Consider the following 25,472-nt stretch of genomic DNA (forward strand, 5'->3'; position numbering starts at 1 on the left):
TACGGCGTTTAGCCATTTAATTTAATTAATTAAATTAAAATAAATTTTACCTGGTAGGTATTAGCCTGATTTAATTCTTAAGATGTTCAGATTCGAGGAAAATACGTTTTGCATACCGATAAATAATAAAGGCTGTGTCAAATTAAATTAACAGATGTTCGAATGCCATGACTGTTTAATATCTATAATTCTAACCACATTCAACTCCAGATCAAGAGTGTTTATTTTAGTAAGCATTTTTTTCGACTATAAAGCACATGCGGCCGAGTTTTCGTCGACTTTTGTACTCTTCTTTTTGTTGAACTAGCTAAGCGAAAAGCACCTTGCGCACATTTAGCGCAACAAAACCCTCTTTAATCACACTGTCAAAGCTACTTCCTGTTAGCAACCAATCCACGACGCCGTTCGTGGTTTCCATGGGGCTGTTGACAACCAACAAGCGCTGCTTTTCTGTTTGCTAGCTAGCTAACTAGCAAGTTGAATAATTTAACAAGGCGAACTAACTATATTGGAAACTTGTCTTTATCAATTGTGAATAGTTGTTTGCCACCGTCACCAGTAAGTCGGGTTTCTTTGCAGGTTGGTTTGCCTGTTAGCCGACGTCAGAGAGAGCTGGCTAGCTAACGTTAGTTAGCGGCTAATCCATAAAAGAAGAGGACTCGTTAATTTAGCTAGCTACTGCAAGCAAGTTTGGTCTCGTTCAAAATGAGCGAACAGCTTAAATTCATCGTTGAACAGCTCAACAAGGACCCATTCAAGAAAAACTTCAACCTCATCACGTTTGACTCCCTCGAACCGATGCAGCTGCTGCAGATTCTGAATGATGTTCTGGCTGAAATAGACCCAAAGGTGGGACACTAGCTAGCTAGCTAGCTTCTTCGCCGAATGCCCAGGCTTTATGGCTTTGTGTCAGTGCAAACAAGGCAGGATGTTGTGTATAATATTAGCCCGTGTGTGGCATTTTTGAATGAATCTGAACGTTAGGTAATTAAAATGTGGGAAACAAAGTGAGATATTTGGGTCACATCATCATTATGTGATGACTATGATGTGTTGCGGCAGTGTTGCAAACTGTATGTTAAAGCTAATATGCTGGCACGCAAATTTCACATGTTCACAGATGATGTTAAAACTGCCCCTTTTAGAGCCTACTGTACTCCACTCTAGCCCACTTGTGGTGCAGCTATAGTAAAGCTTCAGGCGGCATTTAGCTAATGATGCATTCAGAAACCAAGTTTCTCAAACCAAGATGGAAGTGCGATCGAGTCATATGTTTGTGAAAAGTATTGTTCCCACCTCTCATGCTGTGTTGAGAAAATGATGTATGTACATGTGTCGCTTAACTTATTCAAAAAATGTAATTTCAATTGATATAACTTTTGGTTTTGTCTTGTCTGTGTTGTTGTGTTTTACATATTTGTCTACTGACATCGACCTGTGCGTCTGAAATAAAGTTGAATTGAGTTGAGTGGAGTGGATTAACTCTATTTACTATTGTCTTTAAGCAAGCTATAGATATCCGTGAAGAAATGCCTGAACAAACCATAAAGAGAATGTGTGCTCTGCTGGGGATGCTGAAATACAAACCTCCTGGCAACCTCTCTGATGTGTAAGTATTTACATTCATTGAGAATCTAAACAACCACACCTCTTTTAATGAAACACATTTTTTATGTCTCGGGTATGCTGTGGTTGTGTCATGCAGGAGCAGCTTCAGACAGGGCTTGGTGAGTGGCAGTAAGCCCGTGGTCCACCCTATCCTCCACTGGCTGCTGCAGAGGCTCCCTGAGCTGAAGAAAAGGGCTTATCTGGCTCGCTTTCTGGTCAAACTGGAGGTGCCTGCGGAGTTTCTTCAGGATGATGTTATCAATGACACCTTTCACCAGGTTTTTAATATATTACACATCAGGGTTTCCCCTAGAAAAAAATGTTTAGCCTGGTGGCAAGTGTCTGTTGTTCGACGAGGGCCCGGCTGTGTACAGTCACAGACTGATGGCAGCATTAATGTAAAGCCCAATAGTTTCTGTGATAACGAGACATGGACGGAATCGCGAAAGTGAGAATAAAAAACGATTCCATAGGGCCCTACATTAAGTCCGTGCTAAAAGCTAACTGGAGATTCAAAAGTATGACTATGTCTAAGTTTCCAACACAACCGAACTTCCCGACCTCAAATGTTGTGGGCGGGGCTAAATTCGGCTGCCATCCAGGCTAGGTCAACTTAGGCATGGTGGGCTGCCAGGCTTGCAACATACTGGGGGACACTGTCCCCCACTATATTGCAAGCCTGGCAGCATTTCCTTTCCTAGTTTTTGAAATGGCTAATAACCTAAAAAGCAAACGAGGCTATGCATTAACGCTGTGTGTTTACAGTACGAGGAGCTGGTGGAAGGTTTCAAGACGTATCACAAGGAGTGTGAGCTGCTGAGAACTTCAGGCTTCTCCACAGCAGAAATCAGAAGGGTGAAAACACACTCAATGACTCTTTACAATCACTGTTTGTTAGAAGTTATGAATGCTTTCCTTAGTGTAAAACTGTCACATATAGGGATTAGGGATGTAACGATACACTCAACTCACGATTTGATACAGGATTTTAAGTTCACGATACGATTTTCTCACCATTGTTTTTAACAGAATTAGCTGCAGACAATTGACTGGAAAATGTTCCTTTATAAAACGTGCAAAACAACAGATGTGTTCTCTTATGAGAAGCGCAACTAGGGGCGCCTGGGTAGCTCACCTGGTAGAGCGTGCGCACCATGTACAGAGGCTTGTTTCTCGCCGCAGCGGCCGCAGGTTCAATTCCGACCTGCCGTCCTCTGCTGCATGTCATTCACCCTCTCTCTCCCCTTTCATGTCTAAGCTGTCCTATCGATAAAGGCAGCTGAAATTGTATTTTGTCTTAAGTAATAAAAAATGAATTATTAGATTTTTAAAACAAAGAAAACATCTATATATAAATAAATAAATAAACTAATAACACGTAGTGATGTCTGAAGTCAAACAAGTTAAATTAAAAAGTAGATTACGCCCTAGGCCATTAGAAAATTGCATCGCGATAATGTTTTTTTTTTATCATAACCGGTTGTAATCGGTTTGTTTTGATTTTTAACCGATTCAATATGCATCGTTACATCCCCAGTCAACATTAACATTCATTTGTTTTTCAGTTTTAACTATATGAATGACATAATAATTCACCTTCTGAAGCGATATACTGTACTAACGTAATCCCGGCTCTTTTCTCCAATGACAGGACATCAGTGCAATGGAGGAAGAGAAAGACCAACTAATCAAACGTGTGGAGAGGCTAAAGAAGAAGGTAAGGCAGCCTGTTTCTTCTAATGCTTGAAACGGACGTATATTATCAGCTCCTCTCATAGACCTGACAGGGATCTGACAGGCCACAAGGCTGTCTTAACAAGGCTGTTAAGTAATGCGTGTTGATTAAATTGGTCTTACTTGTAGGCCCTGCCAAAAGGTGAAACCTGACTGTTACAGGGTTTTCCCTACCATTATAAGTCTTTGTTGCAGCACCCAAGCCATTTTTTGTCAGCACCTAAGCTGAATGAATGTGAAATGCGGCAAAAAAGCACCAAAGAAAGCACCAAAAACGTTGATGAAAGCATCAAACTAACTAAAAGACTTTTCTCAGATCTAATGATAGTAGTTGGACTTCTTTAGTCAGCTTTGACTTTAAACTTTCTGAGCGTATTTATTTATTATCTGCTCTAGCTTTTCCAAAGTTTTAAACACAGGTATGGTGATAATAGTGGTCCAAAATTATGTCAAATTGTATTTTTTTTTAATTGAAAAACATCACATTTTCTTGAGGAAAGACCCTTAAACTCCTCCGCCAAATATACACACCTAAGTCTTTGAAAAACCCAGGGAAATTACTGTGTTAGAGGTGCTTGGTTATTTCTGCCGACCATTTGATAGCCTGCAGTCGGACCGTGTCATATTAACTTGTGGATCCACTAGGTGGAGTCCGTGTCCAACCATCAGCGGATGCTGGAACAGGCCAGACAGCTGCGAGTGGAGAAGGAGAGAGAGGAATCGCTGACTCACCAGAAGCAAGAACAGAAGAACCAAGTAAATGCTTGTGATTAATTGTGGTTTGTCATTATATTTCCCCGAAATAAGACATTTAAAGACATCACCTTGGTTTCTGAGAAGTTGTTTTTTTTGTGTGTGAGCCTTTTTTAAGATTATTTTTGGGGCATTTCCGGCCTTTAATCAGGACAGCTTAGATACGAAAGGGGAGAGCGAGGGGGAAGACATGCAGGAAATTGCCGCAGGTCAGATTCAAACCCTGGGCCTCTGTGTCGAGGAATAAACCTCTACATATGGGCGTGCGCTCCATCAACTGAGCTACCTGGGCGCCTGTGACAGGCATTTTTAATTTTTTTTTTTTTTTTTTTTTTTTTTTTACAATTTTATGACATTTAATAGACTAATGATTAACGGTTACTCAAAAAAATAATTGGCAAATTAGTCGATAATGAAAATACTGTTGCAAAGTTGCAGCCCTTTTCCATTTAGTCATCAACAACAGAAAAGTTCAAAAATAATTGCAGAATGAATGTGCAACCTCCTGCAGAATTACAGCTTTCAAGGGATTTTAATGTCACTTTGGAAGAACCAGCTTGTGTGAACACTGGACAGTCAGCTTTCAAATACTTTTATTAAGAAATGTTGAATAGAGCTAAAACTAACCGTTGAGTTGACCATTAGTCAGTAGTCAGAAAACTAATTGGCAGCTATTTCAATAATCACTTAAATCATGTTTGGAGCCAAAATGCCAAAAATATGACTGCTTCCAGCTTCTCAAATGTGTTGGCTTTCTTAGTCTTCTATGATCAGAAATTGAATACCTTTGGGGCAAAACAAGCAATTTGAACATGTTACCTGGAACTCTGGGAAAACCTGATGTGCATTCTTTACTATTTTCTGACATTTCAGAGACCAAATAATGAATCTACTTAATAAGAAAAGAATCAGAAGACTCATCACTAATGAAAAAGAGTTGTTAGTTGCAGCCCTAATGTTAAACAAATGAATAATCAATGGGTAGTGAATGTTAATGCTCCCACGTTACCTGTGTAAGCAATCCTTTCTTTGTGCGTTCAGCTGTTCCAGGCCGAGCAGAGACTGCAGAGATCGCAGCAGCAGTTGAAGGATGTACAGCAGGCGGCAGCAGATGCCGACCCAGAGAGTGAGTAGCCGGGTCCAGCTGTGGCCTCTGCAGGCCACAGCTGGAGGGGAAGTTCAAGGACACAGCAGAGCGTTAAGAGGTCTCTCAGCTAATAGGCTTTCATCTGTTGTGACCCTCTAATTCTACTGATCTTTGAAGTGCTATAATAGAGCTTATCTAATGTTGACGTTGTCTCCGTATTGGGCTCTTCACTCAGAGGAGAGATTTACACATTTACAGTTTCTAAAGTGACCCATGCGATGCAGACCTGGGTGGATGCTGCACAATTAAAGTCACTTATCACAATTACTGTACAGTACATGCATGTCCAAAAAAGTACTGTGAACGCTAATCGGGGTTAGGGCTGCTCGATTATGGGGAAAAAAAATCATAATGGTCAATATTGAAATCCTGATTATCTACCACAATTACCCATTGTCTTTTGGAAAGATGTTGCAATTATTAAACTTAAAAACAGTTTAAACAATTCGACAAATCAACATTGGAATTTCCCTTAATACTTTTTAACTTTTTATTCCCATTCAGAACACAAGACAAAATAAGAGTTTACTTGCAAAACGTAATGTTTTTTTTCTTGATTATTCTGTTTTTGTGATTATTAGGAGCAAAAAATCGTAATCGCGAATAACCGTTTAGATTAATCGCACAGCCCTAAAGGGGGTGCTGTTGTTCAGCATGACAAAATGTCTTTCAACAATTAACTTCTGAAAGACCATTTCAATGTCAGCACATTTTACACAAGATATTAATGGTGTGTTATTTCATGTGCTTAGTAGGTTTGCATGTATAAAATATAGATAGATAGATAGATAGATAGATAGATAGATAGATAGCTTTTCTAGTAATCAGTGGTGGAAAGCCTGATAGGCAGTGGTGGATGTAACTAAGTACATTTGCTCAAGTACTGTACTTAAGTACAAATATTGAAGTACTTGTACTTTACTTGAGTCTTTTCTTTTAATGCCACTTTCTACTTCTACTCTACTACATTTTCAGAGAGAAATATTGTACTTTTTACTTGACTATATTCAGCTTTAGTTACTAGTTACTTTAGAGATTAAGCTTTTTTGCACACAAAACACATGTACTTTATAAGATAAGATGTTTTATTATAAATGAAACTACCCAACAATATATCCAGCTAAAATGATTAGACCAGATTTTCCTGATGATACTTACTTAATTTTACTTACTGTATGTAACATTTTCAATGCAGGACTTTTACTTGTAACAGAGTTGTTTTACAGTGTGGTACTAGAACTTTTACTTAAAGTGCTCATATTATGCTTTTTGGCTTTTTCCCCTTTCCTTTCTTGTGTTATATATCGTTTTTGTGCACATTATAGGTTTACAAAGTGAAAAAACCCAAAGTCCACCCCAAAGGGACTTACCATCTCCAACAGAAAACACTGTTCACAAACTGCTCCAAACAGCTCTATTGTAGTCCAGCCTTTACTTCAGAGACAAACATGCGTCACTTTGTAACACACGTTATAATGCTCGCCTAGCTGCTAGCGTGGTACGCCCTCATACTCTGCTTCTGACTAGCTAGTAGTCCTTACCTAGGAACTGCGCATGTGTGACTCCCAACAAAGATGGAACAGAAGTGAGATGCCTCACTCTGTAGCTAAAACAGAGAGCTCAACGCACAGGGTGAAAAGATGAGCTGCAGCAATGTGCAGTACAACAAAAATATGGTGTTTTTTGAAAATTAAACCATGTAAACCTATCCTGATATAACCTCTAAATACACTTATGAACCTGAAAATGAGCATAATATGAGCACTTTAAAGGGTAACTACCGTTTTTTTTTAACCTGGATTTTCAACCTAGTTTCCTATGTTTTTGTGTCTAAGTGACTGATGGGAACAACAATCTTTGACATTGGTCCAGTATTAAGCGAGATCGCTGCCGTCAGCAGCGGCGAAACAGGCTACAATGTAAGTTAATAGGGCAAATGTCCAGCTTGTATTTACTTTCACAAAAGTGCTTGTTTTGCCATTGACAGGCTCAGATTTATATTCTAAGTGTCTGTGCCGACTGCAGCGATCTCGCTTAATACTGGACCAATGTCAAAGATTGTTGTTCCCATCAGTCACTTAGACACAAAAACGGGAAAATTCAACCTGGACCCAGGTTGAAAAATACAGTAGTTACCCCTTAAGTAAAGGATCTGAATGCTTCTTCCACCACTGCTGATAGGGTTTCAAACACATTAATCTCAAAGTGCTTAATTAAATGCTCCATCTCTTTCAGGCTTAATGAAGAGGCTTGAAGAGGAGATCAAGATCAACTCCTACATGGTCTCGGAGAAACTCCCCAAAGAGCTGGAGGGTATGCGGCGGACAGTGCAGTACCTGCAGAAAATAGCATCGGAGCCCGCCATGGGCCAGGCTGATCTCCAGGAGCTGGAGGACCAGGTCAGGACCAGGATGTGGTGTTAAGTTGGTATATCGCCATTAGGGCTGGGACCATAATGCTTTTGCCCCGATTAGATTCTTTTAAGATACGCGGGTGCCGTTTGGATTTGTATTGCGATTTCCATTTATTGCGATTCTAGAAGTATTGCGACTTGTATTACTAGTTTTTATTACTAGTATTATTAACTGGTATTAAAGTGCCCATATTATGAAAAAATCACTTTTTCTGGGATTTGGGGTGTTATTTTGTTTCTCTGGTGCTTCCACACGCATACAAACTTTGAAAAAAAAACATCCATGCTGCTTTGAGTGAGATACAGGTTTCTGAATGTGTCCTGCCTTCAGTCTCCGGGTGAGCTGTTCAAAATCGACAGGGCTTTCTACGTCACTAGCCGAAACGAGGGGCCTAGTGGGCTAACCATTAGCATGCTAGCGCTAGCATGCTAGCTCGTTCTCAATGGCAAAACACACTGCTACAACACACACAAATTAACCCTAATCTACAAAATAAATTGTATAGAACTACTTACATGTCCCTGTTCTGCAGGTATTCCACACAAAGTTGGAAGTGCGCCCTCGTTAAAAAGAAGTCTCCCGGCTAATCCTGCCTTGTACAGGCCGAAGTTGGAGAAACAGCTAGCTAACTCATGTTATCCTTACCTAGCTACTGCGCATGTGGGACTGACAACAAAGATGTTACAGAAGTTGAGAGGTCTCACTCTGTAGCTAAAACAGAGACCTGACACGGGGTGAAAAGAGGAGCTGCAGCAATGTGCAGTACAACAAAAATATGGTGTTTTTTTTTTAAATTAAACCTGTTCTGATACAATCTCAAATTACAATTATGAATCTGAAAATTAGCATAATATGGCCACTTTAAGTATTGCGATCTTCTTTTCTTTCTCAAAAACAAAAGTTGAATAATACACTTCTAGAGACAATATATCATGAGACACTTCTAAAAGCTAATTGTTTTCCAAAAAGAATGCACGTCACATGTCAGTCAGTCGGTCTGAGATTTATTTCATTTGTAAATAACATGTACTTTCTGCATTTTCCGGTCTGTTTTGCTGGAAACGGATATGATGTAGTCGCCGCCGGCGGTACCGTATAAACAGAAAATTGTCACAAAAAAAATTCACAATACATAAGTGAATTGATTCTCCCCCAACCCTTCTATCTCTATATGTACATGCAAAATTCTCACGTGTTAGTCTCTGAGTGTTGTGCAATTGTAACTTTCACAGATTAAAGAAGTGGATTCTCAGATAAACCAGCTGATTGAGAAGAGGATGATGAGAAGTGATCCCATGGATGACAAACTGACCCTTTACAGACAACAGGTGTTGAATTTCTTTTATTGTGTCTATTGTGTCCTGAGTGAACTGGGCCCCGTAGGTGCTGCTGACTGTGATGCTGTGTGATGTTCATCTTTGCTGGCCTTGTCCACAAGATAAACAAAATGGGGACCCACTCATACAAAAACGGCTCCATATAGCTCCTAGTGGTCAAAGAGTCCATAGGGAACCTTTCAGGTTCACGAGTAGATTTAGAGTTAGAGAAAAGCAGCGCATTGATGTACTGGGTTGTTTATTTATTTGCTAACAAGGCAGAGATAGCGCAGAGGGCATCTTTCTTTCCCATCTCCTTGTGAAGGAGTGGTACTTGTGTGCTTTTGTGAAAAGCTTTAGGTTATAGTTTTTAGCCACTAAACTGTAAATATACTGTGTGTACTGTAAGTTGTAAGTTTTATTATAAACCTGACTATATGCAATTTGAATAGGCTTTTTATGTACTGCATATTAAAGCTGCAACGATTAGTCGACTAATCCAGACAGAAAAAACACCATCAACTATATATTTTTTTTTATAATGGATTAATCAGTACTCTTTCATGCAAAAATGACAGAAAATGCTGTTTTCAGCCTTTTAAAAAAAATGGAGATTTCCTGCTTTTTTTTGTATATTATATTAAACTGATTATCTTTGGGTTTTGGACTGTCTAAACAAGACAATTAAAGACAACATCTTGGACTTTGAGAAACTAGGATGGACATTTTCCACTATTTTCTGACATGTAGAAAATAATCGTCAGATTAATCAATAATGAAATAAATCGTTAGTTGCAGCCCTACTTCATATCTATTCTTTCGTATACTAAAAAAAAGTTAACTGTTTTTTTTTTAACTTTTTACCACAAAGTCATTCTCCGTATCATATCCACTATTTTCCTTTTTTTTCCCTTTGGCATGTTTTAATACATATGAATACTCTGCTTCTGTCTAATATGTTTTTTCCACAAAAAAAGTTCAAATATGTAGTTGTTTAAAAGAAAATCTACTTTACTCCTTTCCTCATTGGAAAAAATCCAGAATCTACTGTATGAAAATGCAAATATTCGGTACACACAGCATACACAACATGTTTCCTACTTCACTATAAAGTCTATTCCTAAAGTATGTACACTGAAGGCTTCAAGTTTCCACATCACACTTGTGTAAGCGGCATACTGGACTACAATTACCTCCAAACTGGTTGTGATGTTACAAATTAAAGTGAGTTTTAAGGTGAGCACAGATAAACCTTCCTCCTTCAGCAGATAATTTTAAAAACAGCCGTCTAGTGTCACAACACTGCACAGTGAAGCTCACACATGAAAGTGAAGAAACGATTAGTAAAACACACACTTTTTCAGTAAGGGGCCGTTCTTATGCAAAGCTTCTTTCTTGCACATCCCCATTGCTCAATTTGCATTCACTCTCCCACAGGTTACCAGTCCATGTTTTTATATCTAATGTAAGGTGACTCTTGCAGGCCTCCATCATCATTCGAAGGAAAGAGTCCAAGGCGGAGGAGCTTCAGGAAGCGAGGGAGAAGCTGGCCGCAGTCAAGAGGGGGCTAAGGCAGAGGAGCAGCCAGGCATCCTCAGATGGGGGAGGACATCCGGGGGGATGAGGTACACTGTTTGAAGTTCTTCTTTACAGTCACAAAATAACGCAGTCACTAAATATCAGCCACCTCCTAATTTCTTCAAAGCTGTGTCGATTTCATTAGCCGGACAGACAATCGCCAAGAAAAGAAACATTTTCTGCACGATTCTCTTCCTACTCTCTTCTAACATCAACTACTGAAACTCCAGCTTTTATCTAAGCAATTGCCAGTAGATTTGCAAACCGCAGAAAACACCAGAGGCTATTTCTGTTCTTATCCAAACACAGACTGGCTCACTGTCTAATTCTACTTATCCCTTTTCCTTACTCTCCCCCACATTCCCATGTAGAGCTATAAATAGAACACAACAGAGAATAGCCAGAACAAGGAACTGTACTGTACAAACTGCCTGAAAGATAGCCCTTTTAGCCTAATCTTGAGTGTCATCAATCTCCTAATTTAAGGCAGCTGGACACATTAAACAGACTTGGGGCATGAAACCTTTTGTCTTTATTTATATCCCATGCCGAGGATGTACTCTCCCCCCTTTCAGAGTCACAGCATGGTCCACTCTGGCCGACGTGTTGACGAATACATCTGAACTATTGACAGGAAGATAGAAATCGTAATATTGTCGCACTCAAGTAAGAAAGCGTTGTTTTGCCCAGGCATACATGAAGCTTACAGTTAAAGAGTCGACTATAAACAGTTCTGCATTAGCGGAGGGACGCTGATAGATGGGAGTTGTGCTGTGACCTAATGCACTGCGTGGTTTGAGAATTTTTATAGCCCGGTGTTTGACGCACATTATTATCCAGAAGCATGTCTGAGATTACAACAGTTCTCTCCCCCGTGTCCCGTGGGGCTGCGGCCAATCCCCGTAGATGTTGTTCCAATGCTGACCCCGGCCTCTGACCTACCTGTGTTGGGTAAAAAGTGAATTTCTCTCCAGGAAATCTCTGTCACGAACATTTACGACGCTAAATGTAGCATTTTAGCATCAATACATTATTGCCACAATACGTTGAGCCATTGGGATAATTACTTAAATAAGCAAGTACACAGAATATAGACAACCTTTTCTGGCCTCTACAATGCTTTTTATGGTTTCTACAAATTGGTCAGAGCTTCTGAGAAATCTTCTTACGTTCTTATTACATCACACAGAACTATAGGAGGGTGATGTTTTTGAAGCTGAAACAATAATAATTCACTAATTTTGGCAAATAGAGGAAGTGAAATATCAGTGGGGAAAAGACTTTTAACATGTTTATTCTTTTCAGGAAGGGAAGAGAAAGCAATCGTCTGAGTAATGCAGTGGAGGAGAAGCAACAAAATGTTCTTTGTGACAGGAAGAAACATGATTTTTTTTAAGTGCTGGCAGTACCACTGTTATAAGACAGAAGCTCACAGCCACTGTCAATGTTCTAAATCAACGCTAACAATATATTACAATTAACTGGAGACTGACATACCTTTTAAGTCTGACTGAAATGATGAGAGGGAGCTCTTTGTAGAGACAAAGAGGGCCCTTGAGTCTATACATGAATGAAGTTAATGGAAAATGTTGTGTCAAACACAGCTTATCAAACTCCTCCGTAGTTTTGGGCCATCAGCCACGGTGGAGATGATCACTTTATCAGAGGTATTTTCCATTCTGCTGGTTATGTGTCATCACATGCCACCCACCAACTGTAGGGTCTCTCTGAGTGGGATGACTACATCTGCTCGTCATTGGTTGGCCAGTAACATGAAGCCACTTTATCAACCGGCTTCATCGCACTGGTCAAATTTAGTCTTACTGCAGGCAAGACACCAACACGATCTGAGTAACACGCTTGCTTTTTTTGTGCAATATTGCGGGGATGTGGCTAGATTAAATTTTTTTTTAAAGGGATGCTCTGCTACTGCCCAGTATGTTCTACACATTTGGAGTTTCTGCTGCACCATTCATGTTTCTCTATTGACTTGTCTGGATGCAAGTGTGTGTTGCACTGTATGTCCGAGACAGTCTGAAGTGGTGGTGTTGTGACTGCGCCGTGGGCCGGTTTAACAGCAGTTGTTTTGGGGACACACTGTTTGGGACGGAGCACTATGCAGTATTATTCTGCTGTGCTAATTCCTCTCTCCACCACGTCTGCCCTTGATGTCCCAAAATACACAAAGAATAAATGTACATACACACACACACACACACACACACACACAGCTTCACAGATCCCCGAAGGACATGAAGCACATTCTGTGATTTCTGGGGCTGTTCTCCTGTGTCCATGTTCATTTATAGCCGCTCTTCATTGTGGAGGAGTTTCATCGTGTCCCGACAGACACTCAGGGTGGGGAGTGAGTGACTGAACATCACTAAAAGCAGTTCTTCTGCCAGATGAATCTGTTTGCTGTACATAGCTGGCTGTGAATCTGAAAGGATCGAGTGACTGTTTCAGGTCATGGCATGGCCCCCAGTCCCTGCTGTTCTCTAATCCCTTCCCTCCCCTGGCTCAACCCATTGTCTTCTCCTGTCCTGCCATTCACAGTGTGGCAGCTGTGCTGGACACCATGTTGTCAAATATAAACTGTATTGATGCCGCTTTCATTGCAATTCCCAAAGAAGCATTTACATTGACTTGCTGGGTAGAAGGCAGATTGAAATTGGTTTCACTGAAACCAACATTAAACATTAAAATAAGTGCCTTTTTTGCATTAAAGCTGCTATAATCTATATTTTATAATTAAAATTAATTAAATGACTAAATGTTTGTGAAAGGGGTAACCTACAGATAATTATCACCTGACATCAGTTTCCCTCAAATCTGCAGAGCGTTTTAGCGTCTTTCAGCTTGTTGTTTTGGATTTGCAGCCTGCAAATGTACTCTTATGGTTCAGTGTCATCGCTCTCTTTAGCGTAGCTTCCAGATGCAGCAGGCAGCTGTTTTCACCAAAAAAGTTCTAAAAAAACCCATGTACATTATCTGCCAAGCACCAACCGTCAGACAGACGACTTTAGTGGCTAGCTAGTCTATATCCACGATGTTCCACTTCCGGGATTGCTCTGTTGCCGTCGAAAATGTCACTCTTTTCAGCCGGATGTCCGTTACCTTCCATTTTGTTTGTGTTGGAATTTTAAACTCCGGTGGATTTCTGAGGACTATGGTTGACTGCTCCTCAGATCTCTGCAGGGTAAATCCAGACAGCTAGCTAGACTATCTGTCCAATCTGAGTTTTCTGTTACACGACTAAAACAACTTTTGAACGTACACATGTTCCACCAAAACAAGTTCCTTCCCAAGGCTATTTTGCAGAGGCACTGTGGCTCTGTCCGGTCCTTGGCGCCGACCATGACGATTGGGATTGGTTTAAAGAAATGCCAATAAACCACAGCACGTTTTTCTCTCATCCCGGATTGCTGTGTGGATTAGATAGATAGATAGATAGATAGATACTTTATTCATCCCAAGGGAAATTTTAGTAGCTAGCCAGACCCTAATTTGCAGCGCTGTGGAGGAAGGTCTGGCAAAGACTAGCGGCTAAGACTAGCGGCTAGCTGGTCAACATAGTGGAGCATTTAGCAGCTTAAGAGCCAGATGTAGAGACCAAACCGAAGCCAAAAGGAGAGTGAATATTGGCCGACAAATGTCAAAATAAATGCTAATGTTGTTTTGTAACTGCTGAATGCTAACAGTTTGCCATATGAACTCAGAAGATGATATGTGTGTTGCATTTACAGCTTAGTTTTTTAAAAACTTGTATTCGTCTCTCATCGCATACACACAGTACAGTGTGGTGAAATTATATTTCTGCAATGCAACCCATCCTATTTATCTATTAGGAGCAGTGGACAGCTAATAGCATCCGGGCGTGCAACTTGGGGTTGAGGGTTTTGCTCAGGGACACTTTGACATGTGGCCGGAGGAGCCTGGGATTGAACCGCCAACCTTATGGGGTGACCACTCTACCTCCGAGCCACAAGCCACCCCTCTGCCCTTAAAATCAGTTAATGCAGGTTTAAAGACTTTTACATGGTTGAATATCAAGTGTTCTTTTAATTCGAAGGTAATGTTGAATTCTGTTTCTTTGTTCTTCAAAGCTGAAACGTTTGGTGGGGAAATTGCGCAGCAAGGGAACAGTATACAAGAAGAAACGCCAGGAAATTACTGAGCTGAAAGCAGAATATGGAGTCCTGCAACGAACCGAGGAGATTCTCAGGGAGAGACATGAGACTGTCCAACAGAAACTGGTAACTCTTTTACTAACTCCTATTTTGAACTTGTATGTAAGATATGCTGACTTTACAAATATTTAAAGCAAAACAAAGAAAGGAATTGAATCTACTTGTTGCCTTTATATAAAAGGGATATATATATATATATATATATATATATATATATATATATATACTCATTTTCAGGTTTATACTTGTATTTTGGGTTTCCACTAAGGGACCGTTCGGTATTTATGGAATGGACCACCAGAGGAAAATAAGGGAGGGTCATGTCTTTTCATTCTTTGTTGAGGGTAGGGTCATCCAACATTTTTTAGTCCGGGGGTTACCCAACTTTTGTATTCATAGAAACAGCAACATTTCAAAGTGGCTTGTTTTGTGCATATTTATCCATGTAGCTCTCAGTCTCGGCCCCCGCTACCAGATGGGTCCGACCCATGAGTTTGCTGGGGGGCAGAGGCAGCACTGCCCCCCTGGTGGCTGAAATGGGTAATTGCATTGTTTAAAAAATTAGTGGAATAATTACGCCTGGCATGACCAGATATTTTATAAATATCTTAGCTAAATAACACAAAACAACTAAATGGTGGTAGGTAATACATCTGATTTCATATACTGCTTTAGTAAAAAAAATAATGTCCTGGCTGACGATGGGAGCAGCAGGACGTAAAAAAATAAAATGACTGTTGCTAGTCTGGACATCTTACCGTGCCAAGGTTGCAATTATTACATTTGATGTCAGCTTACTAATTGATTGCGGGTTTTGTGTAGATTTGGACATTTATACGGAAGCCTAGTGACGAGTCCATAGCAACCAGTTTGTGTGTTGAATGTTACCCAGAGTGCTTTGCTGAATGGTCTCAATATTTTATTGCTTTATTTCATGTGAAAACTAGTTTACTAGAGGAGTAACTTAGTATTTGAAGTAATGCAGGAAGTGTGCATTTAGTTTCCATGCTTATTGTATTTCCACAACAACTTTAGTGAGTAAATCTACTGAAATGGCCCCCTCACCATAACAGAGGAGTGTGAGATGTGTCAGATAAGAAAGCAGAGGTTTTTGGGGGAGGGTTGTGCCTTTTTTCCAAGTCATTTTGGAGGGTCATAGAAAAATTATTACTGGTGAGGGGAGAGTCATGTCTATTTTGACTGAAGGTCCCAAAACTCCTCCGGTGGCCCCTGAAATAAATAACAAGCTGTCCCTAAAACATGTTAACTATCTAAATATACCTCTATTCAGCCTCTGTCTGAAACGCTGCGTTTTAGCACCTGTCTCTTTAAGCCCCCCTCCTGAAAAGCCAAGTCTGCTCTGATTGGCTCGTGAGAAAAATGTGGCGCACATTTGCAAAGGTAGTTCTCAAGCCGTGCGTGGAGATACTCCGATAGGGTTTGGTATATTCTAATAAGCCTATGTTTTCTGATCTAAGGCAGCCCACAAACAAATTACTGGGTTGACTTATTTCACTGTTTGTGGGTTGGTAGGCACTCCAGATACCCAAATGTATGTGTGCAAGCACTGAAAAAGTGAGTTTTTCATGATATGTCCCCTTTAAGTCTTTTAAAATCCGTTAGCACGCTACAGTACAGGCTGCAAGCAAAAGTCTATTAAATTCACGTATAACGATTGGACTAGTAAATCCTCATCTTTATTAAATCATTGGCAATTGACATTTGAATGCAACATTGACCTACCGTCATTTGTTATTCAGTGAGCAGCTCCATTTGAATTCAGTAAGTTGCACAAGAGGGTAGTGGCCATTAAAGGTAGCATGAGTAATGATCACTTCAAATGTTACATATTCTACGTGGACAGCAGAAATCCCGTAGCATTCATACTGTATCCTATCCACCCCTCTCCCTGGCCTGCACTCGTGCTGCAATTCCAAATGTGCTGTTTTCACTTGGTCTCCTCATTCACACAGTTTGTGTTAAAGGCGAAGAGGTAGAAGTTTCCTGGAATTGGCTTCACGCCTCTGTGCGGTCCCAGCACCTGACTTGTTGACAGGCTGTCTGACGCAGGCTGAGCTGCTATTTCTGACGGCTGCATCTGCTGCTGCTCCTTTGTCTGCATCCCACACAGGATTTGTCAAAGCAATGAAGTTTTCTTTCTGATCACATGTCTAGCTGGCAAAGTCTCTGCCCCTCGATTTATGCGTGTTAGTTCTTCATGCATTTTAGCATGTTTGTATCGGTCAGAGAGAGTCAAATTACAGATGTGATCAGTGGGTAGATCTTTTCTGTCAGTGTTCTTGGTGGGGGGTTTTGTTCCAACAAAGTTGTATCATTTTCTTGTATGTTAATTGTATGTTCAATTTTCAAAAAGGAGTGCACTCAAATTGTAAAGTCGTTGCTAGCACACTGGTTCATATTGATATAGACATTTGGGATGAATCCCTAAGACTAATCCATTGTTTAAGTGTATGTAACCATTGGATTTCACTGCTGAATTTGTTCATACATTTATGAGTTACCTGTTGTCTTTTTCAAGCAAATTATGGAAGCTGAGAAGGGCATCTCTGGCTACAGTAACACTCAGGAGGAACTGGAGAGGGTGTCGGCCATCAAGAGCGAACTGGACGAGATGAAGGGCCGCACACTGGATGACATGTCTGAAATGGTAAATCAAGGGGTAATCCACCTGGAGAAAAAAAATTCGATATCATTGTATTTTATGAAACAAGTATCAGGGCGCGACAGTAGCGGTTGCCCGGTTCTATAGCCTCTGGTTTCCCCCTTTGGCAACCACCTGTTCAGTATTTGTTTTTTTTAATATATAAAAACAAATAAAAACTTACAAAACTGGAAAATCATATTTCAAAAGAAGTCAATATTTGATTTGGTAGTCTCCACAAAGTTTAAACAGTTTGTATGCAACACATTTCAGCTGTTGTGTGACCGCTTTCCACACATGCGCGTTTGCCGTGAAAAGCAGGCAACTCAATTTTCTGTTCACGTTAACAACGCATGTTAAAATCCGGTGCTAATATGGCACCAGTGCACGGTATCTACCAGGCGGAATAGCAACGCGGATTTCGGTGCCTCATTACAGTGCCACTTAAATGTCTGCGCTGCTCTCTGATGCTCCAAAACAGACGTTAGCGGTAACAGAAGCATCACTGCCTGTCACACTAGTAAACACTAATAACACGTTACACTTGGCAGCAGGTAACTAGCCTACCATTAGCTACAGTAGTAACTAACTAAGTAAACACGGTTAAAATGCTGACAGCTAAACGGTGTAAAAGTGTGTCTGTATTTCACTGTAGAGGATTCCAACACCGGGACGTACAACAGTCCGTCGCTAAAGCTATGAGCTAAAAGACACAAACTAGCACTGGTGACTGCTAGCCTGAAAAGCCGGACTCACATCAAGATGTAGAGTCTGGGAACTCACCATTGGCAGGGCTCAATCCGAGGGGCGGTGATAAACGGTTGTCTTTCAGATTATCTCTGCACGCAGAAGGATAGCGCTACAACCAACCAGAGCAACGCTAGTTGATTGATTAAACCTTTGCCAAGCTGATGCCTGGTTGCCACTTCAAAAAGTTAGCGTTATGCCCTGAAGTATGTTAGAGAACAGATTTTTCCTAAACTATTAAAATAAGTCTGATGGAGGGGATCATATTCCATATCCACCCCTCCCCCCTCCCATTCCGCCCCTGAAACGAAGAGGAAGATTCTTAGCCTGTCTAGTTGGGTAATTATGGAAATGTGAATTGTTGACAAAATAATATGAAATTATAACGTTTCTATGTTCAATCTGATTTTTAAATTTCCTGAATTGACTGTGGTTATTGTTATATTTATGTTGTTGTTTTTTGTTTAGTTTAAATACAGCTTATGTGTTATTGGCTTGCTTTTACAGGTGAAGAAATTAAACTCTACGATAGTGGAGAAGAAGTCAGCTCTAGCACCCATTATAAAAGAACTGAGGTCACTGAGACAGCAGTGTCAGGTGAGCGTTGCCCGCATCATAACACCTCTAATAATCCTCACACCATATCAATTCGCGTTCGTACGGAACATTTTCCACCTGCCCACATTTAAATAAGGACCTTTAACAGCCATGACGCAGCATTATCCTCTGTCACACACTACTCAGGAATAAAAGTTAATCATGATTTCTGAGTTGTTTTTATATTGGTCAACAGAGTCTGTGAGTCCGTAGTCTGATATGAAAGGGATGTTATTAATACTATTCATACCCTAAAATGCAATAATACTGTATATTGTTGCTGTCAGGCTAAACCTTGTGTGTCCAAAATCGGGCTGGGCGATATGGAGAAAATCAAATGTCACAATATTTTTGACCAAATACCTCAATATCAATACCGCAACGATATTGTAGAGTTGACTATTGGTGCTTTCACAAAATATTTACACAATGAGATTAGTAATGTGGATATAATGACTAAGTGGGTAAAGGCAAATAATAGAACAGCTAGAACAATCTGATAAATTCAGAAAATGACATCACTTTAAAACCAGGAAAAGACAACACATATGCCATATTACGATATCCAAAATCTAAGATGATATCTAGTCTCATATCACAATATCGATTATAATATTGATATATTGCCCAGCTGTAGTCCAAAATCCTTACTTTTCTGGAAATTTTTGATTTTGAAAACATTTAATTGAGCTATTTAACCCAGATTAAGTCAGGCAAAATCACCCCGTCATGGTTTACCTTGTATCTGTGACACAGAAAATGTGGCTGCTCGCTTTTTAATGAATACCTCCAGACATGCACACACAACCCCTGTTCTTTACACTCTCCATTGGCTCCTAGTGCGTTTTTAGAATTGATTTTAATGTTTGTTTTTAAGGCCATTAATGGCCTGGCTCCAGCGTATCTCTCCGGGATTTTAACTGTTCGCGAAAACAACAGGTCATTGTGGTCATCCCATCAACATGGTTTCCCAGTCCTACGGTCGAGGTACAAACACTGCGGTGATCGCGCTTTTTTTCTGAAATCCGCACTATAATGATGATTATAAATCTACCCTTAAAACGTATTTATTCAGAATGGCGTTTTTATTCATAGTAGCGTATTGACATTTTCCTTTTTTTTTTTTTTTTTTTTCCCTGTATTCTTTTTCTGATTTACTGTATGTTTTATTCCTACTGGTTTTGCTGTATGCTATTTTATGTTTTACTGTTGTTACTTCATGTAAAGCACTTTGGATACCTGCTGGTACTGTAAATATAAATGTTGATTAATTGATTGAAGATGGAGGCAGAGTGGAGTTTTGGGGTTTTGCCGACAGTTTGAGGAACCAATGGAGTTGCGAGATTTAGTCACAATTATTAATACTTTTCATTGGTTCAATATTTGTAAAACCAACAGACAGATGTTAAACGGTGACCAATAGCATTGGTTCATGAAAAAATATGGAGATACAAGGTCTCTACCCGACGGCGACAATACACCGTATATAGGATGATGTAGGATTGTGTGCCGGTGAAAAATAGACTCTCACAACCCAATCACAAAAAGCCAGAGCAAAAACATATGAACTTTTTGGAGAAAAAAACATGAATCGGTCCTTCATTTAAAAGCCAATGGTGGGATCTTTGCTGTGTAAGAGTTAACTTGTGGTGTGTTTGTGTGCTCTCATGAACAGGGGGCCATTAGGAATAATTTACATAGTCCATAAATAAAATGCACAATGGGAAAGCCCCCCTACATTGCTGAGCTAAAGCGGAGGCTTAAATTTTCCTACACATGTTCCCGGAATTGCTCTTCCATCTTCTACTGGGTAATGTCTGCGAATGAAGAGTTGCAACAGGAAGACATAAATAGACTATGTAAGAGCCTGTTGCAAGTGAAACTGCTCTAATGCCAGCTGCGATGTTTTGTTGGCGTGAAACAGTGCTGAGAGTATGACAAAAGGGTTGAAAATTGTGATTCTATGTATTTGTCTCAATTCTCACACAGTATGTAAAATCACGTGTCTTCAGTTCCTTTGTATGGCTGTTTGGATTCCTATCTTAACAGGAGCTAAACCAGGAATATGAGGAAAAGAAGGCGCAATATGAAACTTGTACTGCTGGTTTGGAGAGCAACAGATCTAAATTGGAGCAGGTACAGTTATTATCCTACACTAGATAGAATATAGCCAGCAATTTGAATATATTAATATATGTTTATCCAGTGTAAGCTTTTGTAGTCGTATGACTTTGATGTAGCAACATAGTATCTTTGTTCTTGTTTTTCATTCACAGGAGGTGAAAGCATTGACAGAGGAGACAGCACAGGAGGAAAACCGATATCATTATATCAACTCCATGTCAGAGGTAAGTATTTAAAAAAAAAAAAAAAAAAAAAAAGATAGCTTCTTAAAGCAGAAAGAAAAAAACATGGTAGCCATTAGCCACTCATACCTCCGCCAATGAGGTTATGTTTTCAGCTCGGTTTGTCCATCTGTCAGCAGGATTACAGAAAAACTACCAGCCCGATTTTCATGAAACTCGGTGGTAGGGTGTAGCATGGGCCAAGGAAGAACCCATAACATTTTGGAGTGGTTCCAAATCACAGGGCAGATACACACATTGCATTGTGAACAGTGACTTGCTACCCACAGGGGTGCTGCATGAGTGGATAAAATGTGTGCCTGTGGCAATAAATTCAATTCTCCATCTCTGTCCTCCACAGATCACTGAGATGCAAATACAGCGGGCGGCTGAAGAGATGAAGGCCTATGTGTCCTCTGATCCACAAGAGAAGAAGAAGGCCATCAGGTGAGCCAGGCCAGCCAGCTGCTCACAAGATGAACAGTCCCTTAGCCTGAGAAAGCTCTTATTACAACACAGTCAGTTTAGCTGCAGTCACTTTGTTCTCTCATACAGCCCAGAGAGTTGCCAGAGACTCATTACCACACCTTGTGATAATATGCTGATGTACCACACCTTTTATTCAAAAACTGGGGTTGGGATCATGTGAAATTGCAATGGCTTGCATTTGAATGATATCCCTTTGCTTTGTTTATAGGGAAGTTTACCTGAAGAACATTTCAGAACAGGAGTTACTTGGCAAGGTAAGAAAAGTGTATCCAAGAAGTGACCCAGTAGGGCTGTGTATTGGCATAATCTGGCGATACGACATGTATCACGATACGTGGGTCACGATTCAATATATTGCAATATATTTCGATATTGTGCGTAAGGCGATATATTGGGATTTGTTGAAAGTATAATTTTAGAAAAACTGATATTTAAAAAAAGACATGGCGTGTATAAAAGTCAAAGAAGTTTACTTTAGGTAAACAATTCAGTACACAGAAAATCAAACTGCCAGTTTGGGATTGTGGTTCACAGGTTCTCAGTGAGCAAATGTTTATATGCTAAAGTAAGCCAAAGTTCTGCCATAGCTACATTGTTAGCTTCTAGCAAAAAGTCAGGCACTGCTAGGCACTGTTAGGTACTGTTAGGCAAGGACACTAGTGGTGCGTCTCAGCATAGCCATCTGGGCGGTTTAAGGGGGGTTTTAGGGGGTTTAAACACAACATAAATGTGAACCACTGTCTTACATGAATATTTTTGCACGTAAACAAAACAACCCAAAAAACGATATTGCGTTTTGGAAAATCAATACAGTATTGCAAAATAAAATAACGCGATACTCAAGTGTATCGATTTTTTATTTTTTTTTTCCTACACCCCTATGACTTAGCAGGTGCCAATATTCTGTTAAGAACATGATCCGAGGACAGACAAGAAAACTTACTGGAAGCTTTCAGAACTGCAGTAATGTAGATCAGACAAACATTGTGCAAAGTGCTATTTAAATGTTTGTTTTTTTTTCTTCTTCTTCTTTCTTATCACTCTTTTCCTTTGTGGATTCCAGAAGTTGCGTGAGAAGCAGAAGCTGGTGAGGGAGAGCCACAGCGCCAACATGGAGCAGATGATGATGTGGCGTGATCTGGAGCAGCTGATGGAGTGCAAGAGGCAGTGCTTCATAAGAGCTCAGAACCAGGCCTCTATTGGTCAGGTCATCCAGGAGGGAGGAGAGGATAGGCTGGTGCTGTGAGGACCTGTAGGCAGGGTCAACTATAGGTATCCATAGGTCCAACTTAATATTCTATATCTTCCTGTAACATGCCTAAATCTTTTTACAATATAGTTGTTAGATATTACTCTACACCAGAGGTGTTAAACTCAATTCCACTAAGGGCAACGCTGTAAAATGGGAATCTCATCAAGAGCTAGACATGTATAGTTTATATACTGACTATTGCTTTTATTTAATCAAATAAGTCAAATATTTTTTTTCTTACGTACAGTTTGGTCCACATAAAGCCCTAAAAAGTCAGCAAAAAAAGTTCCTTAGCCATCATAGAATTTAGCAAATCAGGCAAAACAGTGCATTCTGATTACATTTTTAAAACCAGGCTACCACACAGCCGACTCACAACTGTGTTCCACAGGCCTGAATATGAAAACTCCGGTTGTATGGCAATTTCTGAGTCTCAAATCGGCATATCTGCCAAATTCTGCTTTGAATGCATAATTGCAGTTTGAAAAACCGTTTCCCGTCTTTTTGGTTTGGCACACAACTAGGCAGGCCAAAATTCATAGTGAACCTAAATTGATATACGGGCCGGATCAAATCTTGCAAGGGGCTGCACACTATAACCCAATGTTTGTTTCATTGTTCATGGAGTTCATCTTTAATTACATCTTGTCTGTTACACACTGCCAGTCGTGTTTAACTTGATACTTTATCTTGTGTAAGCACCACATATCTTTTTGATGACTTTTTGAGATCCTTTGAGAATCCACAACTTAAAGAACACATGTATTGGGAGGTGTTGCAGGACTTTTTTTTTTGCTTTCTCTGGCCCCTGGAGATTCCATTTCACCACGTCTTTAAGAATATGCTTTCAATAAAAGTGTCTGAAGATAACAAGCATACAAAGTGGTGCACTTGGGATGTGGCCGCGGTCAACTATTTTTGGCATCGACAACCATGACCTTGGACAGGGTGTCTTGCTAGTTTGGGAATTCACAGGGACCTCCATTGCTTTGGACAGTGCAGATGAAATGATAATATTGTTCTGCTTGTTTTTATTTTATATCATAACATACATTATTATTCTATAATAAATCCTTACTTCAAGATATGCTTTGATATTTAAGACGTTAGATATTTTGATTGTCTATGTTTTTCAATTAAATGTATTTTATATTAATTTTGAGTCATGTTTCATTATAAGTCATCTAAAATGCAACTGTCTGTTAAATAATAAGTCTTTTGCCCATCCATACATTCCCAGTTATGATAAAGATGTATTCACATATTTCAGTTTAAACAGAATGAGACAAACCTGAAACTAATACCTAATCGACTAATACTATAATAACAAAAGCATAATTTATTTATAGAAAGCAAGTGAAAGATTTGATGATGATTAAGAGCATTATGTTTGCTTTCCTAAAATGTAGTATGAAATGTTATGTTGCCTTTATATCATGTTATATATAACAAGGCCGATACAGTTTAGTTAAGTAGGCCATTTAATTGTCCAACTGATATGCCTTTATTAATTATTTACCCGTAAATCAATGTGGAGCTGCACAAATTGTATGTACTGTGGAAGCCCATATCTGCCAATGTGATAGGGAAAAAAGATCCTGTACATCATTATAATGACAAACTTTCTCAAAATAATGACAATGTATTTCAATATAACTTAATATCTCAAAATATTGAGATAGTATTATTAAACAATGACTTCGTATGAGTTAGTATCTCAGAATACTGAGAAGTTTTCTCAGAATATACTAGGTCATCATTTTGAGTTACTAACTCATTATTTTGAGATACTATCATTATTTTTAGATACTAACTCATTACTCTGGGATTTCTTTTATTATTTTGAGAGAACTCATTTTGAGATACTTAGTCCTTATTTTGAAAAGGTTTTAAAATGACTACATGGTCTTTTTTTTTTAAATCACATTGGCAGAAATGGGCTTTTATAAGTTCCTATACTAAAGTTTGATTACTTTTTTAGCAAGTAACGTGGCAAACATGTGGCACTCTGTCAACATGCATACTACGGTTTGAGTGCCTTGCGTTGTTCCCAACAAATGTCTTCATGGATGTTTCAGGATCCTGCCCTCCCACAGGAACTTAATCTGCTGTTGACAGCCTGTGTTAGGGGCTCTTGTGCCAAACTGACCAAGTGTGCATTGTAAACCCTTGTAAAAGGCCGCTTGATGCAGTGCCATGTTGTTATTGTTACAGCACCTTGTGCTTCTCTGGGCCCTTTTAAGATGTGTTAACAGATGATACACACGAGTCCCGTAAAACATCTGAATGATACCCCTAACGAAAGAACACAATGGGGGGCTGGGGTTGACCTAGTGACCTCTGTAGCAAATTTGCTGCCTTTACAGTTGTTATGCAAATGTAGTTGATTAATCAGGTATAGATTGGCTTTATTGATTGTGCCTGGTGAAGAAGACTTTCTTATCTTGAGACACTGGTTTGTTACTTAAGGTGGCCTAGTTTTTGTCCTTTGTCCTGGCTACTGTAAATCTGTGGCCAATCTTGTTTATATATATATATATATATATATATATATATATATATATATATATATATATATATATATATATATATATATATAACCGTAAACCTACAATGTAAGCTTGCAACACCAACATGGCA

At 39.6% G+C, this 25,472-nt stretch overlaps 1 protein-coding gene across 1 annotated transcript; it reads left to right on the forward strand.

The window, feature by feature from the left end:
- Positions 1–5: 5 nt before the first annotated feature.
- Positions 6–23,078, forward strand: ift81 (intraflagellar transport 81 homolog). The gene is given in 19 exon segments (XM_028577180.1): positions 6–849; positions 1,506–1,609; positions 1,706–1,886; positions 2,374–2,463; positions 3,260–3,325; positions 3,988–4,098; positions 5,137–5,221; positions 7,478–7,641; positions 8,889–8,984; positions 10,456–10,574; positions 10,576–10,597; positions 14,657–14,806; positions 17,280–17,408; positions 18,657–18,746; positions 20,796–20,882; positions 21,023–21,094; positions 21,453–21,538; positions 21,789–21,834; positions 22,644–23,078. Coding segments are annotated over 19 exon segments (2,025 nt in total). The 5' UTR covers positions 6–705; the 3' UTR covers positions 22,827–23,078.
- Positions 23,079–25,472: the final 2,394 nt, after the last annotated feature.

Source organism: Perca flavescens, chromosome 5 (assembly GCF_004354835.1).
Source record: "Perca flavescens isolate YP-PL-M2 chromosome 5, PFLA_1.0, whole genome shotgun sequence".
Taxonomy (NCBI): domain Eukaryota; kingdom Metazoa; phylum Chordata; class Actinopteri; order Perciformes; family Percidae; genus Perca; species Perca flavescens.